Source organism: Cottoperca gobio, chromosome 24 (assembly GCF_900634415.1).
Source record: "Cottoperca gobio chromosome 24, fCotGob3.1, whole genome shotgun sequence".
NCBI classification, from domain to species: Eukaryota; Metazoa; Chordata; class Actinopteri; order Perciformes; family Bovichtidae; genus Cottoperca; species Cottoperca gobio.
The window spans coordinates 13,622,765-13,641,599 of NC_041378.1; the positions used below are offsets into that span (position 1 = coordinate 13,622,765).

General features: G+C 41.0%; 1 protein-coding gene across 3 annotated transcripts in view; it reads left to right on the forward strand.

The window, feature by feature from the left end:
* Positions 1–18,835, forward strand: part of pak5 (p21 protein (Cdc42/Rac)-activated kinase 5) — a 70,281-nt gene that overhangs the window by 39,408 nt on the left and 12,038 nt on the right. For all 3 annotated transcript variants that reach the window (XM_029425543.1, XM_029425540.1, XM_029425542.1), the window contains one exon: positions 17,331–18,170. In XM_029425543.1, the coding sequence (XP_029281403.1) occupies positions 17,331–18,170 (840 nt within the window). The remainder of the gene's footprint in view (positions 1–17,330; positions 18,171–18,835) is intronic.

Consider the following 18,835-nt stretch of genomic DNA (forward strand, 5'->3'; position numbering starts at 1 on the left):
AATAATAAATTGTATTTGCAAAGTGCCTTTCAAAACTAAAAGCAATCTCAAGGCGCTAAAATGCAGGACAACAACAAAAACAACACCAACAACTACAGACATAAGAGGTTAAATAGGTCATAATTGCCTTGAGTTTAACACCCGTGCAGTAAACACTGAAAGATGAGATAAATAACTTAAGCGTTTAGTTTATTTAATAAAAGAGCACCTGTTCAATGCAACACTGATACCGCTATTAGTACACGGAGACGTGTTATTCTTAAATAATTATTATTTTGGAAGGGACAGAAAAAGTTATGTGTTCAACAAAGTATTACGATTTAGGCAGTTGTATTTATAAAGCACGTTTCATACACAGAGGTAGGTATAAGTAACTGTATTCAGAAGTTAAAACAACACAATAAAAAGTAAATGAAAATACAGTTTAAAAGAGCAACATATAAGAAATAGATCTATACATAAAAATAAAATTAAAAAAAAGAGTAATAATAAAAATCAAATATTTAAAATAATATTATTAATAATAATAATAATAATAATAATAATAGTAATAATAATAATAATAATAATAATAATAATAATAATAATAATAATACAAAGATAATAAGGCCTTAGGTTTTAAAAGTTAAATAACTTTAATTAAACAACAATTCTTAACAAGAATAAAGATTTCAGTCTGGATTTAAATAATGACAAATAAAATGACCTTACGGTTAGCTTTGTTTTTGTACATTTTGAGACATTCAGTTATTTATTTGTTCAATGCATTTGCATTTCATAGGACCGTAGTCATTTGATGAGAGAGTTAATTGACTCTGGGTGTCATCAGCATAACTTTGATAAGCAAGGTGGTTGTTTTGGAGGATGTGGCCAAGTGGGAGCACGTACAGGTCAAATAGAAACATAACCAATACTGCAATGAATTAATAGTGTTTAGAGAACTGGTCAATACAACTGACAAAAGAATGAAGCAAGAAGATGTGCCTGCAATAAATTAATACAATTATTGTTATGATATGATTCTAATAAACATAGCAGTAAAGTCTATATCCTTTACAAAGGGTCAGAGCAGTGTCAGATAGCGCCAGTTTATTGCCAACTCGCACATAAAGACAGTAATATACTGAGTTAAGATGTGGCAAGTAGTAGAAGCCAATGAAGTTGATGCCATCATCCACCTGAACACATGTATTTTGGTGTCAGTGTACTGCAGAAAGAGTAAGAAAGCTAAATGAGAAATGCTCAATTCCACTTTTACCTCATAGCATGTTTCATTCGAAAGCAATTAAAATAATTTGTCTTGATTCCGGGGTTATCAAAGAGCCCTCAGGGCATGGACATCGGCATCAGTAAGAGGGAAAAGGAAAAACTATGAACTTATATGGTTTTTAAGACAAACCCATCTTGATTCCTGGGACCAACTTCAAGCTTACTCCTCTTAATTCTGTAGAAGAGAGATGTTCACGCTCACAGATACAAAGTGAACCTGGAGGGATCACAGGAATAATGTGTGCGCATCATGTTTTAAAGGTGGATATTTCTCTTTAATACCCCCCTGTCTTCTTCAAATAACATGCTCCTCTCTTGGAGGACAATCAAATTCCACCTTCTATCTCCTGATAACAGCATTCCCTTGATTATTCCTCCTGTCTTTGACAGTAAATACGGCAGAGCACTGACTGCTTTTTTAGCTTTGTATTGTCACCTAAGGTAGTTGAATTATGTGTCGTTTGACACTCACAGTATGGCTTCGTAATAATATCAATTAACGGCATGTGGGTGTGAAGTTGATGTGATAGTAGTTTAATGGTGTGAGTTGATCCACAGGTTTTGCACAAATGAATCAGATAAGGGCAGTGAGGAATGGAGACATTTCAGATATGGGCATGCGTGCGCATAATGATATTTTCTGTAATAAAGACTTAGAGGTAAAATCCCCCCTTGGATAGACACGATGAGATATTTAAATCCATAATGAGCACATTCCAGGAGTTATTATAAAATTAGGATGTGCGTCTTCCCTCCAACCTGCCTTTCTCTTCTCCTCTTTGTGATTTCTTGCATTTCCCAAAATGACTGCTGACAACCTCCAGAGTACATGCCTAAACTTCTTGCATTCAGCTGTGGGTTACATGTACTGTAGGTAGTGTAGGTGGAGAGTGCTCGCTGATATTTTTGGGTAGCTGAACATTTCTGTGCTGTTAAACCCATTATAGCTGCACTGGAAATATCTCATCCTTACATCACATTGGAAGAAGAAATAATGCAACACAATGTGCCCAGAATTGTGAGGTACACTGCCAGTAGCTGTTATTTAAGAATGTGTAGTGTTGATTTAGGGTTGTTCAGTTTTGTTTTGTTTGAAGAACTATACAGCATTGCAGATTTACACTTTTTAGTGTTGCGACTTTGGTTAAAATCAAATTGGGACAGCCTTCTGTCAGATAACATGAAATTGTTTCTCATTATTTTCTGGCTTCTCCTGAGGTGATCAATAGTGGACATGGTCCTGTCTGTGAGCCTTTATGCATAGATGCAGCATCATTTAAGGACATATGATGTTGTTCATGTTGTTTTTGTGTGTCTGGGCTTTGTTTTTGATTTTTGTCCAAAAATAAGTATATTATTCTAAATAGAACGTATATTGTGTGTAAAACGTATATTTCTACACATATGTGCATTTCTGAGGGTATAGTTACACTGTGTTGTGTGTTGCTTTTTGTTGTTGTTGTTTGTTGTTTACTTGGGAGTATGGGGTTGGAGGAAAGGAATAGAAAAACATAATTCATCCACAAATGTCATATTTCAATGACTTAAATGACACTGAATCACATTTTGACACATTTTGTCTGGGTTACACGACTGTCACTGTGTGTGTGCGTGTGTGTGTGTGTGTGTGTGTGTGTGTGTGTGTGTGTGTCTGTGTCTGTGTGACAGCGAGACAAAGAAATGGACTGGTAGAGCGAGAGTCCAAGGCTTGTGACAATGGGCATGACACGCAGGGTGATAACTGGTAAAGCACTACTGTAAATGTCAGTGGGTCAGCGATAGCAGCCGCCCACCTCCCTCCCTCTTTGACAGGAGGAAACTTGATCATTGGGTCTCTCAGAGGGTCACTGCTGTGGGTGCAGAGGGTCCAGACTTCGAGGACACGGGGCTGGATGCAGCTGCTGCCGGACAGAGTGACTTAGTATGGCGGGAGGGCGAGGAGTTGCGGAGATCGGGGCCAGAGCGAACAGAAGAGAAACGGGGACTCTGAGGCAGCTGAGGCCGGAGCAGAGGCAGCTGCTGGGAGCGGTGCAGACTGAGGAGGCGGTGGTGTTTAAACCCCAGGCACAGACGATTCATAAACAGTCACAGGTGGGGTGTTCAACTGTTTCTGTTTCTGGTGAGCCAAGACTGTATGCTGGCTGTGCAGATTTCTCTGTGCAACAGGTCTCAGCTCTCACTGCCAGCAGATTCCCAGCACTTACTGGAAACATATTCCAAACAGTGACTGTGCAGGTAAGATAATAGCTGCTCCATTCAGCATTCATTCTGTGGTTTTGCGCTGACATTACGGAGATCTGGTGTTTAAAGGGTCACATATTTGACTGTGTTTCTATTTGTGTTGCATTCTTAACACTAAAGTGTGACACGCCATAAATTATAGCTGTACAGAGTGCAGGTTGTTTTCTCATGTTTCTGGAGAGAGGGCAGGTTTGTGCTCTAGGCATGAGCATGAGTTATTTTTGTAGCTTTGCTGGGTTTGCTGTATGTATACATATGGAAGCTGAGAGCGATAGTGTTTCTGATTGAACAGGGTCACCCAGTCCTTGCTTCAGGGGCAGAAATGCAAACCTGTGTCTTTATTAAATAGGGAGAAGCAGGCTATTACGTTTCTTACATGTGCAGGGAGTTGCTAATTTGAGGAGGCGTTTTATTGCAGTGTGTATTAACGATATTGGGCGAGTTCCAAGGCAGTGGATTGTCCAGACTGAGAATGAATGAGATCTAGACAAGCGCTTGTGATGTGGAGCATCTCAAACGTGTTGTTAAAAGTAAACCAAAAGCTTGTCAAGTTATTTATTTTTTTGAACGGATGTTTTGAAAGAGCATGAAATAAGACAGTTGAGCACATCCTCCATCACCGTAAAGATACACACACACACACACACACACACACACACACACACACACACACACACACACACACACACACACACACACACACACACACACACACACACACACACACATACATTACAGTATTTCTTGCCTGTCATGCACAATGACTGTGGTATTCATTCAACTTCTTAATGGAGAGAAAAGGGAGTTTGACCCTAGTGATCGATATGCCTTTAATTTGACTCAGTATGTATTACACTCCATCTTACATTGATTTCGGGTTAAATTGGTCAAAGCAGCTTGAAGGAGAAGAACTCCTGATTGATGCCCGTCTGCGCAGGCAATGCACCCTCATGCACACACAAACAGATAGAGAGAGCATCTGTCTTTCTTGGCACTGAGCTGAAGTGGATGGCATTGATTTAGACCTCTCTCATTCCTTCCTCCACTCTGCTCCTACTCCCTCGCTTTCTCACTTTGTCTTCTCTCTCGGCTGCCATTCACAGTCACACTCTGCAAATCACCTCTCACGGAGGCTCCGGAGCCACAGTCAGCGGGGGAATTTTTGGCTTTCAGCGACGCGCACCATACTTTGCCAGGGCAGCTCAAAATGTCCTGGCTAACAACCATCCTTCAGTGGGTTTTTTGGAAGGACATTTAGGCTGTGAATTTTAAATAGGGAAATAAGGAAAAACTGATTTGTAATGGAGAAAGTGCTTTCCAATGCCTTGATGAGAAACTGTAGGGGGACTTTTCAAAATCATGAGCTTCTCAAACACATTAATACTTTGTGTCCTGTGGAGTTAGAATAAATATCCTTAAAGTAAACCATGGCATTTGAAAATCAGTAGCATCACTGCTGATAAGCTAATGTCTCTAAAATAAAATAACACAGGCTCCTTGAACATTATTTTTCATTCTTTGTTTCTCAATCAGCAGATGATCATTTCTACACTTGGTGTGAGGAGATTTAATGACAGGACCTGCAGTATCCTCGTGTGGCTAGATAGAAAACTACAACTCACAGTTCAGTTCAATTCATTCACTTCTTTTATCCCTGTGGAAGAATATTGAATTAAAATCACGTTTGATCCATCCATTAGCATTTCAGAGCCAGATTATAGTAAACATCATTTCTATTGTTATTTTCCTAACCCTAACCCTAACCCTCATCTGTGCTATTATAGATCTATTTTGAGGGGCTGTATCAGACTAGGAAACTCCTAACAAAATCATTTTCATACACTTATTCATGTGCATGTCCTTACAAAAATACAGTTTTACTGTTCAAATGATTTTCTTATATTTGTGAATGTTTCACATGCTAAAAGAAAATGTATCATTAGTTACTGTACAATAGTTTGACTTGATTTATTTTATTTTTATGAAAATGACAGTCGAAAATATAAAATATTCCCCCTGGATCGAATGCTACATTGTTTTATGTAGACTGTAAAATGCCAGAAGAAATGGATGTCCACGCTGTAGAAGTAGATACCTTAGCTAACATCCAGTTATTGATTTTGATGCTTATATTGCAGGACATTTACTGTTTTCAGTTTTCTTTTCACATACAGTACAATATAGCTGTGATCTTAGTGAATAAGATTCCACAGCCATGCTAGCGGCTCTGTGAGGCTGTACTCCAGCATGCTAACATGCTCACAATGACAACACTAACATGCTGCTGTTTAGCAGGTATAATGTTCCCCCATGTTTTAGTTTAGCATGTTGGCATGCTAATCAGTACAGTAGTAACCTTCACATTCACAGTATAACATATTCCTTCAGTCTATCTTTTGATACTGACCTTGACAATCGCAAATGTAACACAACATATAGGATGAAAGTGTGTGTGTGTGTGTGTGTGTGTGTGTGTGTGTGTGTGTGTGTGTGTGTGTGTGTGTGTGTGTGTGTGTGTGTGTGTGAGGGATAAAAGCGACAGCAGTGGATCAGAAATGAGAGCAGAAAAGCAAACAGGAGGGTGGTCTAATGAGTGAAAAAAGGAGTAGAAAGTGTGGGTTGAATGAGGATGAAAGGGGTGGAGATGTGATGTAGAGGCCTACAACTGGCTGACGGGGCTCAGATTAATGAGCGCCGGTGTGTAATTAATCTATGGCGGGCAACTGTCTGTTTATCTGTCTCAGAGTTGACAAGAAGATAACTGAGGGACATCTAATTGATCGTCTCCTCTCCTTCTTCTTCTTGCTCTCCATCTCCTCTCCTCTCTCCTTCTTTAGATCAGAAAGTTTCCTTGACAGTGACGGACTCACTTGGAAACTCCCAGAGAAGGAGATCACATAAATTGATCAAACTGGCAAAGACACAGGACTGCTTTGTTCTACTTATTGTTATTATATTTTCTAGCAATTTTTTGCCGGCTATGTTTCTGGATCATCTTAAATCTGCCTTAGAGGGATGGAAAAAAAGAAGAGTGTCCAGGCTTTGCTGTGCTAATATGCTTAAGGTCGGGGATTTGGTCCGATTGTATGTTTGTATTTCATTATGCTTTCGCCACTAATCCATTTTGCTGGAAATCATCCCTCATTTCATGCGTTGCACCCTCAACTCATGGATCCCGGAGCTTGTAGCTGAGGCTCTACCCAGCTAAGGGCATAGGTGACTGGGTCACACTGCTCTGAGCTGCCGGCTAGGGAGCTGTGGGGGTCGGGGCATCTCGTCAGAGGAGGAAAACATAACGTCAGATACTCGTGGAACGGGCTCCACAGTCTGCCTTCAGCAGCGTGTCATACGCGTATACACACATACACACTGATACATTAATCCCATAAACACCACCAGAAGCTTCCTCTAGTTTAATGTGGGCAAAGAGTACACAAATCCATATGTGACAAAAAAAGGAATCCTTGCACTGGAGAAATATGCTGCTGAAATATAAAAAATAGGATGTAAGCACTTGTTTAAGTAGTTCCTGACCTTTTGTGCTTATGACCCCTTAAAATAATGCAATATCTTCTTATGACCCCTCACGTTTATGAGTTTTTTGAGAAGTTGACTTCATTTCGATAGTTTGATAAGGCCTGAATATGTCAAACTAAACAGTATTTTAAAAGAAAAAAAGCTGAGATCATTGACTTGAAACTGCTTTTAAATTCAAATTAAAATATTTTCGACGTGCACAACATATGACTTGACCAGATCCTCATTGTAAAAGAGATTTCATCTGGTTAAAAAAGTTGAAATAAAAAAACACAATTGTAGTCCTTATTTTATAACACACTGCAGTCAGCACACTTTTACTACTTACTACTACACTCTTAGCTTCTTCTTTATAAAAGGCTTCTCAATCAGTTATATTAAGAATAGGTTGAAGTTTGGGAGCATTCTTCTTAAATGTGTCATCAGAAGCAAAGGCTTCTATACTTCCCTTTTCCTTATTCTTCTATGCATACAGACGTAGCGTAAGAATTTTCAAGCCAACTTTCCTTATGATGTATCGTATGATGGTATCCATCTATTCATTGAACCCCTCAGTGTGCAGCTTCTCCTCAGCATGTTGAGATGATGGTTATTAACTACTGTAACTAACAGGCAGCAGGATGGCCTGAGGAAACAGGTCAGCCCACAGCCTATTAATCATGGAAATGCTCCAAAATCCGCTCCCTCAATAATCCTGTTCATGTTTGCTAGGACCTCATCTGCAGTTCCGCTAATAGCATGTCAAGAAATCAGCAGAACTGTTCCGTGAAATCCTCCACTAAGTAATACAGGTGGGTCAACCTGTCAGCTTGCGTACTGATCTGAGGTCATATTCGACGGGGTTTTGAGGTCGGGATTAGTCGTTCTAATTAATAACTGAGATCCTAGATATGAGCCTTAGGGAATCGTATTACCAGAGGCCTCAGTAAACTTTGTCCCTTAATCAGTGAAATTAACATCCACATCATTTAAATTCACGGTTATTTAATTCACTATGAATGTGCTGGTTCAGATGTGAAGTATGGAGTCAGACCAGCAGAGAGCAGCAGAGCACAAGACACTTCCTGCTTCTCCCACACGACTACACACAAGGCGTTGCTGTCGAGGGAGAAACTGTCAGCCTCCTTTTGACTTTGCTTGACATAAAAACGTTTTTTTCATTACTTTAGGTACAATTACATTTATGACTGGCTTCATGATGATCTTTTCTTACAAGGCGTGACTGAAATCACTTCAGGAATTGTGCCTTCAATCCTTCTCCCTTTAAATCAACTACAACGTATTATTTAAAGGAAAAGACAGGTAATATTCAATGTTTCTCTTACTGTCAATACTTTACAATGTCAGGATCAAAAGGTAAATCAATACTGTTATGCATTATATGTGTAGCCAAAGCCTGATATATCTTTTTAGCTAATTGAATAATACACTAATATGTTTATTCCTCATTCCATTCATACAGTTCTATTGTTGTCTAAAAAGTATTAAAAACGCATTATTGAGCTATACCTTTCCACTGGCCAACATTCATTCGTTATAATAAACATTGGCACTGTAGTTTATTTACGTGTTTAGTCCCGTACACCATTTTGCTGCCATAAATACTAGCGTACCAAATGTGTGTTAATCCGCAGATGAACATAGTCCCCAACAAATTAACCATTTATTGATGTTGAAGTAATGATTGCTAAAATATACAGTGCCTGGCTTTTTTATTAAAATAATGAGCTTTAAAAAAAATGATATATACTCTTTTTCATCCATATTTCAGGAGCAACCAATGGGCTTTGAGAAGTTCAGACAGGGCAGGAAAGTATTGAGAGACTCAAGCATTGTTGGTTCTGGTCCTTCCACCATGGTTATTCCATCCAGTACAATCTCCTACTAACACCTGACACCCTGCTCATAACAACATATTAACAAACAAATACAATTGTTCTATATTATATATCCTTATTAGAAGAAAATATATTTTTACCACTTCTATCCACCAGATAGAGCTAGAGGATAAAACACCTTAATCTTTCTGCTTACCTGAATAGTGTGAGATTATCTTTTTAAATCCATGTTATGTTTGCTGTGAATCTATGCATTGCAGTTAAAGATATGACTCTTCTCTTATATCGTATCACTTGCATCAAAGTGGAGGCTGATACAAAACCCTGGCGATACACCTAGCTGTTTTTATTTACTACTGAATAAAACTGGTGTTTCATTTCACACAAACAATATCTTCCCTTTTTGTTTATGCATCGGCTGTAGTAGTTTCTTATTAATCAGCACTGCAGGTCATGTTTGGTCTTCAGCGAGACACTCAAAGGAGAGTCCTGAGTAGTCTCTTTGTCTGCTGTCTCAAGGACTCTCTGATATTATCTTTCTCAGACGGCCGTGAATAAGCTTCTGTTCACAAACTGGTCAGTGATGCAGAACGATACTGCACTTCAGCAGTAGAGGTGGCGGCAGTAGTAGTAGAAGTGTGTGCCGCCGTGTTTGTGTGAGTGCGTAAATACCCACGTGTGCTTGTTCTCTGCAGTGGAAGTCGTGACAGAGAGGAGAGATGGTGCCTAGGATTTTATACAGAAAGAGAGAGAGAGAGAGAGAGAGAGAGAGAGAGAGAGAGAGAGAGAGAGAGAGAGAGAGAGAGAGAGAGATATTACAACATGTCAGCAAAAAAAAACCCAAAACATTTCTATGTGGTCGTGTTCTGGCAGGACTGAGAGTGGGTGTGTTGAGTAGGCGATGTTCTGCAGTATGTGTGTGAGGCAGAGAAAGCGAGTAGGGGTGTGGTAGGTGATAAGTGTGACTAAAGACTCACGACTGGTCATTTTGTCATGTCATTTTCTTTACATTCAAAGCTTCTATTGAGGTTTTTCGAATGTCTGTCGTCATATTGTATGACAAATCCTTAATTTGAATAAAGTGATTCATCCGAGTAAATTAGTTTGTCTTTGTTTATTAAATAAACTTTCTTTAATAAATATAACTCGTCAGTGAGTGCCTCCTTTTGTGTGTACCTATTAGGAGAGCAAACAAAAAAAAGGCTACATTTTGGAAATCTATCTTTTTTCAATAAATTGGGCGTTACAACCCTCTGGAGTTATTGGAAATAAAAAATAGTATACTACTTATAATATTAATGTCATCTCATCTTTATCTGCATCTGAACAAATACCGGCATTAAAATCAAGTTTTAACAGTCCACTTATCATTGTCCAAATGTTATCTAAAAAATGACAAAAAAGAGAAGTATTTAGCTTCTGAGCGAGGATAGCCTGACCCTAATAGTCATCAAACGTTTTCAACACATAATAGAGGGTTTCCGTTAAAACTGTCAAAAGTGTAAGTTGTTCAATTTGTGGCAGATTCCTGACCAAAAACCATTTTCAGTTCCAAAATCAAAAGAAACAGCAGTGCAGATGAGCCATGCAGTAAAGGAGAAGAGCCCTCTTCCTCCTCCTCCTCCTCCTCCTCCTCCCCCGGCCTCTCAGCTGTCCCGGGACCCTGCTGGCTAGTGAAGCGCAGCCTCAATACCAGGGTTCTAGCTAGGAGTCACAGGAAGGGCAAGCTCATTAATTATGTCTCTCTCTCTTCCTCCCTCCGTCCTCCCATCACACCCTCCCTTCATTACCAGCAAGGTTAATCCCCCCTTATCTCCCAATGAGCCTCATTTTTCATGGCTCCCTTTCTACGACACTTCCACCCTCCCTTCCCTCGTCACCCCTTTTCCATCCCTTGCTATCTGTGATTCCTCTTTCTATTCCTTCACAGCTGCTTTTCAAAGTTTCTTCTTCTGTTTTTCTTCTCTTCTCCTCTCCTCTCCCCTCCTCTCCTCCCATCTTCTCCTCTCCTCTCTTCTCCTCTCCTCTCCTCTCCTCCCTTCCCCTCCCCTCCTCTTCCCTCCTCTTCTCTCCTCTCCTCCGCCCTCCTCTCTTCTCTTCTCTTCTCTTCTCCTCTCCTCTCCTCCCATCTTCTCTTCTCCTCTCTTCTCTTCTCCTCTCCTCTCCTCCCTTCTCCTCTCCTCCCCTCCCCTCCTCTCCTCTCTTCTCCCCTTCTCTCCTCCCATCTTCTCCTCTCCTCTCCTCCCTTCCCCTCTCCTCCTCTCCTCTCCTCTCCTCTCCTCTCCTCTCGCCTGTGCTTACCTTGAACGGGCCATAGTGAGTGGAGAGAGTAGATCTATTACAGCTTATCACTAAAGGACAGACCAACGCCGCATGCCGATGAAATATGGCTGCTGTCACCATTGCCGCCGAACACGACCCGCGCACATAGCTCGCAAAGCTGTAAGGACAGGGGGAAGAAAGAAGGGTGGAAGGGGGTGGGGGGTATGGTAACCAGTTTCAGCCCCCTAATTCAAATTAATGGAAAGATTTTCAGGCTTGATGCCGACCGTTTGACAGTGATTTGGCACACAATTAACCTTGTCTCCCTCTCCCCTCTGCACTCCCATCACCTCCTCGGTTTCATTCGCCGCCTTGTTTTCTCCGACTCTCTCCATCCCCTGTACCTGTCACGCTCTTTGACACAGTCTTATTGATTATGAACCAAATGGAGATGACGATGTTTTATTAGATAACTGACACTCCCTACTATTGTATGCCAATTGAATTAGCCGTCATCCACGCAGCGTAACATGATGTGACTCTGCCTCATTTTAGGTTTCACACAAAGCATCACAAATTCATACCACAGTTCAGAGGACGTGTGAGGATTATTCTTATGACAATACCAGCAGCAATAATATTTTGAAGCAGTTTTATTTGCATCGGTTAACAACATTAATGTCACATGAGGATTATTTTTAAAAGTAAAATTGACTTTTTTCATGAGTGTATGACCGGGCCTATGCACTGCAACGTCTGTCCAAGGCAAGATTGATTTCCACTCACCGACTTGTTTAAAACACCATCCGTCCTGCAGCCACCGCCTCTCAGCGGGACTTTACTCGCTGCTTTTATAGGCCATTTCACCTTGGGTTCCAGGTCACGGCACCAAACAGCCTATAGCTCTCAAACAGAGGAGAGGAACTGGAGTGTTAAAGAGGGAGAATGGATGTGTACAAAGTAACAAAATAGAAGAGAGAGAGATGTTGGAATGAAACAGCCTTAGTAATAGTAAAGGCTTGTGCAGAGGCTTTATTTTAGTCTGTAACAACTGCACTCAGCTAGTAGGTACAAGTCAGAAATTAAAAATGTTGTTAAAGGTAAAACAGGAAGAAAAAGGTTAATTACCATAGCATTTGAATTGCTATTATGACTTGACTTGTATGGCCAGTTGTTTGTATTCTTACATAGTACGATAAGCTGTGTTCATGCTGTGTTTAAACTGTAATTACGGACAGCCAACAAACTGTGGCAGATCTGCCACCATCACTAACAGTTACATCAAAATACAATACAGTATTTACACTATACAATCAAGCTTATTTTATTGAAGCTATATGTATTGTATCTGTTTCCCTTTGTAGCAAACTGCTACAAAAACATAACGCAACAAAAGAAGATAATTTAAGCTGTTTATCGGGAGTGAGTGGGGCGAAAAGCCTTCGATTAATGTGTGAACATTGGCAAGTCGGAGTAAGGGGTGTTTTCCTTGTTCTTACCACTCTGCAGACGTTATTAAAGTGCAGCATAACATTAGCATTTTTAGTTTAAACAAGATTCTACTGCCATGCTAGCTGGCGGCTGTGTAAGGCTGTACTTACGCTATAATTTAAGCTAAATGCTATGAATTAAGCACCTTGCTAAAGGCCCTGTTACACATATCCGTATGGCAGAAACGTATGCTGGCGTATACGAAATATCGGCAATACGTTGATATAAATTAAGGGTAAATTGTGATCGTTTGAAGGACGCAGACGATAGGCCGAACACGCCAGACATACGGCCCTCTCACACAGCTCCGTATGGCAGAAACGTATGCTGGCGTATATGAAAAGTAGCTCAAAATCTGTCAGAGTCCAACTTTTCCACAGCGATGTTGTAGCTGACGTATACATAACAAATTATTATACGTATGTCAAACATTGATAGCGTATCACTTACTTATTTAAAACGTATCAGAGCGTCTGGCCAAACAGAGCTGGCCAAAGTGCCATTTGGTTCACGTCATGCTGATGCTGGAGAACAGAATGTACTCTTGTCGCAGCCTCTCAGCATCCTCCATGCTCTCTGATGATGGGTTGATGTATTCATCAAGACGTGCTGTGAAGAAGTGAGGAGGAGCTACTCACAGGGACCCTATATACTATATTCAAACCCCAATAAGCTCCCAAAACGCTAGCTGAACGCTAGCAGTACTGTAGAAACACATTTAATAAGTTAACATAGGGTATCCACTCGTTATCAATAAATTGGCTGTAGGGTTCACCGTCAGCCGACGTACCCTATATCTAACGTACCTCTAACGTATTCACGTAGGCAAGTATTCACGTACATATTCCGTATTCACGTATGTCTAACGTAACGTAACTTATGTGTAACGTCTGCATAATTTATGAAGCACATGTTGGGTACGTCCGGTAATTTTGAACATGCTCAAAACACCCCAGCGTAACATCGCGTGCTCTTAACGCAAACTACTTATGCCTGACCTTATATCAACCATACCTGTCAACCCTCCCGTTTTTCCCGGGATTATCCCGAATTTTTACTTATATCCCGTTTTTCTCCCGTTTAAATATTTTCCAGTAATTATCCCGTATTTTTAACCTTTCAAACAAAAAAAAGGCCTAATTAAAAAAAGTGTAAAGTGTCCTCCGGTAGAGCAGGTGGCAGTATTATGTTTAACTTTAGCTGAAAAGCGTTATCCGCCAGTAAACACACAGAAGAAGAAAACAGGAATAATAACACAGAAGGTGAAGAAGACAAGAACATATGATGAGAGTCACAGGGAACGGGAGATAGATGGAGACGCAGTTGTACCTGCCAAACAAGTTAAAACCTTATGTAAGTACCTGAACAAATGGGAGGAGCCCTTCCCTTATTTATTAAAAGCAGAGTCGGGCAAACTTGTGCTTTTTGTAAAGTGTGCCATTCAGATGTTAGCATCGCACACGGCGGAATAAGCAATGTTAGTCAGCAAGAACAATCGTCCAAGCACAAGCACGCCCAAGAGGCACAGAAACATACACTGTCAATGACTTCATGTGTGACAAGAACTGTTTCAGAGGCAAACCAAGTGACCAGAGCTGAGGGAACGATGTCGATGCTTTGCGCTAAAAATAATGTAGCCTTCAGCTTCTGCGATGATTTCAGTCGCAGTGTAGCGGACATGTTTCCAGACTCTGCCATCGCAAGGGAGTCCTCGTGGGGGGAAACAAAAGCCACACAACTCATCAATCATCAAATACATTGATGATAATAACTCATCAAATAAAATACATAAATCTTATAAACATGTCTGTACAAGTAATACATACTTTAAATAAACATGTATTTCCTGAATGTATATACCCAGTCCCTTATGTGTTTACGTTTACATTGGTGGCTGAGAGCTGTTAAAATATGAAATTCCAATGTTGACAGGTATGATATCAACGTACACCAGTTTATTGCCGATATTTTGTATACGCCATATTGTTGTATACATTATGCATTTGTTGGGTATTTGTCTGATACATTTTGTATAAGTAAGTGATGCTCTATCAATAGGTTAGACATGCGTATCTGTATACGTTCACTTTTCTGATCCGATCCGATGAAAAGTTGGACGTATTTGGACTCTGACAAATTTTCATATACGCCAGCATACGTTTCTGCCATACGAATATGTGTGACAGGGCCTTTACATGCTAACAGTGACAAACATGTTAATTTGTAGGATATAATATTTTTTTCCAGGTTCAGCCAGTTAGCATGCTAACATTTTCAAATCAGTACGAAACGCAAAGTACAGTCAATGTTGATGATAATGGCATTAGTTTTGAAAATATTTGGTCATAAATCAAAGTATTAGGCAAAATGGTAATAGTGCTATTAGGAAAGCCAGGGAATCACTAAAGTCACATGTTGAGATATTTCAGTCTTGACTTAAGAGGTGGACTGACATTGCTATCCCCAGAGCCATGCCATCAGCATGGTTAAAAATGTGAAACAATGTGGAACCATCAGGCAGCAAGGGAGATTTCATTTAATTGAAGAGAACTCGGTCAACACAGAAATGTATTTTTGGGAATAACTCAGACCGTATGCGTGAAAAGGAAAAGAGAGTGTCCTTAATAATACGTGATAATACTACTTTTAATAACTGTGGTAGCCTGGTTGAGCCACAGTCTTATAGATAAAGGAGATGAGGGGAAGGGAGTGTGTTTGCAGTGACAGTTTGCAGGTAGCTAAGTGACGGCGTCTGGATGTATCCTTGTGTCAGCGCAATGTTGCTGAGAGTTGATGATTATCCCGGCTTTTCTGAGTCTCTGCCTCAGCACATGTGACATGGACAAACTACAGCGGAGACAAGTATGACAGTTATGTGACAGACAGCGAAGCATGAGCGTTGTCAAAGAACTTGCTGATGTGACATTCGTCGGGTCTAAGAGTAAGGTTCAGCAAACACCTTCAGAGGTTGAAAAGGCTGAGAAGTATACATGCCATGTCAGCCATCTCAATATTAACATGAGGGTTTTATCTCTTGAGTGAAAATATAAAAGAATCATATGACCACGTTGTGGTTAGTTTAAGTCATCACATACCACATAAAGTATCCCACCTATCCAAAGTGCCTCACATTGTGATAAGTGTGTGCGGTACAATTCTAGCAATGGCTGTCCCAGTGGGAATTAATCAGCTGTCCCTGTGGAACAGGCATGCTTAGCTCATTTAGCTACTTGAATTCAGTTCAGCTTTATTGTACTCTATGGTTGTTACAGCTTTGATGAACCCATTAGTTTTATGATATTCTAGGGAATATAATTTTTTGAATTTCAAGGGATTTCCGCAGGCTTGTGAAAGCCACATGAGTTAACATTGACAGGTAGGCGGGTAATTTGTGTGGATAGGGAGCTGGAAACTGACTGAGACCATAAAAACATCAAGGTGCAAATACACTAAATGCCTAAAGCATGATGGGCACTTTCATGAGGTACACCAAGGATGGTAATCCAGAATGGAGAGTAGTGATGTAAAGGCACACAAGGATTTGTAGAACAACTATATTGTGGATAGTAAAAAAATACAACAAATCACAAAGTGTTGACTGGATGGATTTGATACTTGAGGTAGTTAGAGGCTGTAATGCAAGGACATCACTGAAAAACAGTCAGATATACTAAAATAAAATTGTGTTTGATCATCAGAAAAAGCTCTTGAATAGATTGTGTAACAGTTCGAAATTCAAGCAATAATCCCTCCAGCTCAGCCTCTTCTCAGCATTCAGCAGTCATGCAACATGTTTCCATTGTTCTAATGCAGCGTTTCCTGTAATGTCCAAGTGGTTGAGAGACAGGTAGATAAAAACTGTGTCATGATTTCTACTGTATGGAGGTGGGGATCCTCACAGTCTACACCACAAAAACAGCATACGCACACGCACATCATGCATGCGCACAAAGTGTAGTTCAGCGAGTCCCCCTGTAGCACCAGTTCCCCATGACTCACGACACATCCGTGTAAAGGGCTTAACACAAGGTAGGAGGGGATAAGCAGCACCCCTGATGTTTAAGCTGCCTTCGCTTTGAAGCAGATGTGAGCATGTGTGTTCAGTCTCTCTCGCTCTCTCTCCCTCACTCTCTCTTTGTTTGTGTGTGCAAGCGCATGCTGGTGTGTTCATGCACCTCACGAGCGTTAAACCAAACGTCACGACTATTAATGTATCCTGATCAGCCCACTGAAAATGAAGCTAATCTGTTGCGAGGGAAATGGGTCATGATTTAGCTCCTTGAATCCACCACTGGTTTCCTTTTAGCATCTGAGGTATCCCACCATTTATCTACATGCATTTTCTAGCTGCATCCCAACTCACAACAACTAGTGGTTGTGGAGACTGATGACTGCCGTTCTTTCAGATGACAAATACCGGCGTTCATTTATTGCAAGTGATGATTAATTTCATACTTGTCACAAAGCCCTGATACACATGAATTGAAATTCCAGCCTGAAAATTGAAGTGTTTTTAGTTGACTAAGGTTGATTAAACAGGAATTTCAATTCATCTCATTCAGTTTTCAGCCAGGAATGATTTAACTGAAATTGAATGTACTGCAACCCAAAGTATCAGGGCTACCTCCATCAAACTCTCAGGCAGCAGGCTCTCTTGTATGTTAAGTGTAAATGTGTTTGTTCTTCTCGTAGACCATTGTTCGAGGGAACCGGCCACCCAAAGATGCTTCCATCAATGGCCTGCTGGAGGATTTTGACAACATCTCAGTAACGCGCTCCAACTCTCTGCGTAAAGAGAGTCCACCAGGCCCCCACCAGGCTGGAAGCAGCTCCAAACCCTCTGGCAGTGGTCATGCCAACACCCCGGAGGAGAATGGATTCAGCCATTACTACTCCCGGTACTCCTGTGACCTAGACACCTCCAGCAGGGACTTCTCTCTCGATCCCAGCAAGCCAAGCTTCTCTATAGATGGGGACTGGGCAGTTGGGAGGCACTATCGATTCACCAAGCAGAATGGTCACTCATACCCCATACGTAGCCCTTTCTACCCGGACGCCATGCCCCAAAAATCAGACTATGGCAAGCTTCCCCCGGACTACCACACGTACTTGGAGAGCAAAGGTCGCTCAGCTGATGAGGTAGCCTCCACAGTGGGGAGTGGTGTGGGCTCTAGCGGCTACTATCGGGCATCTGTGGGTGGCTCGTCCAGCCAGGACTACCGGGACACTTCAGTGGGCACGCCATCTCGTGCCTCGCTACACAGCGAGCAGATCAACTACCCAGACAGTGAGTGGAGCTACGGTGGCCTGCGGGACGAATACGAAAAGCGACCCAAGAGTTCGTACGTCACGCAGACCAGCCCCACGCCGGCTATAAGGCAGCGATCTCGGTCTGGCTCTGGGCTGCAGGAGCCAAATGTCCCTTATGCAGCCAGCGGGACGTTCAAGAACCTTCCACAGTCACACCCATACAGCTCCTACACCTACCCTCGTCTCTCAGAGAGTCTCGGTAACTCACAGACCTTAACTAAGGTAACTACACCAAAAACAAAACTTTGCATTCTGGTAAGAATTTCTAGTAAAAATATATTCTTCCATTAAGATAATTGTGACAGGCTTTGACAGTGTTTACTCTAAATGGCTGAGCGTATTGTACAAGCTTACCAAATGGCTACAGTGGCTGTTCAGGGAGATTGTTTCAACACAGCTCTCTCCACAAGCCTGTAGAAACATTTCAGTGTTAATTACACTTAAAAATTCAATTAAATGTATTCCCATCTTCAATCCACCTGCAGTCTCTTTCAAATATTCAGTCTTTTTTCTCTTTCTCTCTATCTCTATCTTCCAATTTTTCTAGTTGTCTCTCATTCTCACTCTATAATTCTTTTACTGGCCTTCCTGCCAGATTGATGGTGTCAGCTGTTAATCTACTCTTCCCTGAAGGAGGCAGGCTCTGCCACATACAGAATTATCCCCCTTCAGTAGCCACTGTCTCTGCACACAGATCAATTAATGGTAATGCTGACCATCGACCAGAAAGCTGAATTACAGAAAGAGTCACAGAGACTAGATAAAGAGGCACAAAGGAATGAAGAGAACAAAGAAAGAAGTGACAGGTAGTGACATGGCAGGAAGAAACTAATTAAGTAATTGTGTCCTTTGAACAAATGATCTAAAACCTAAAACTAAAAAAAAAC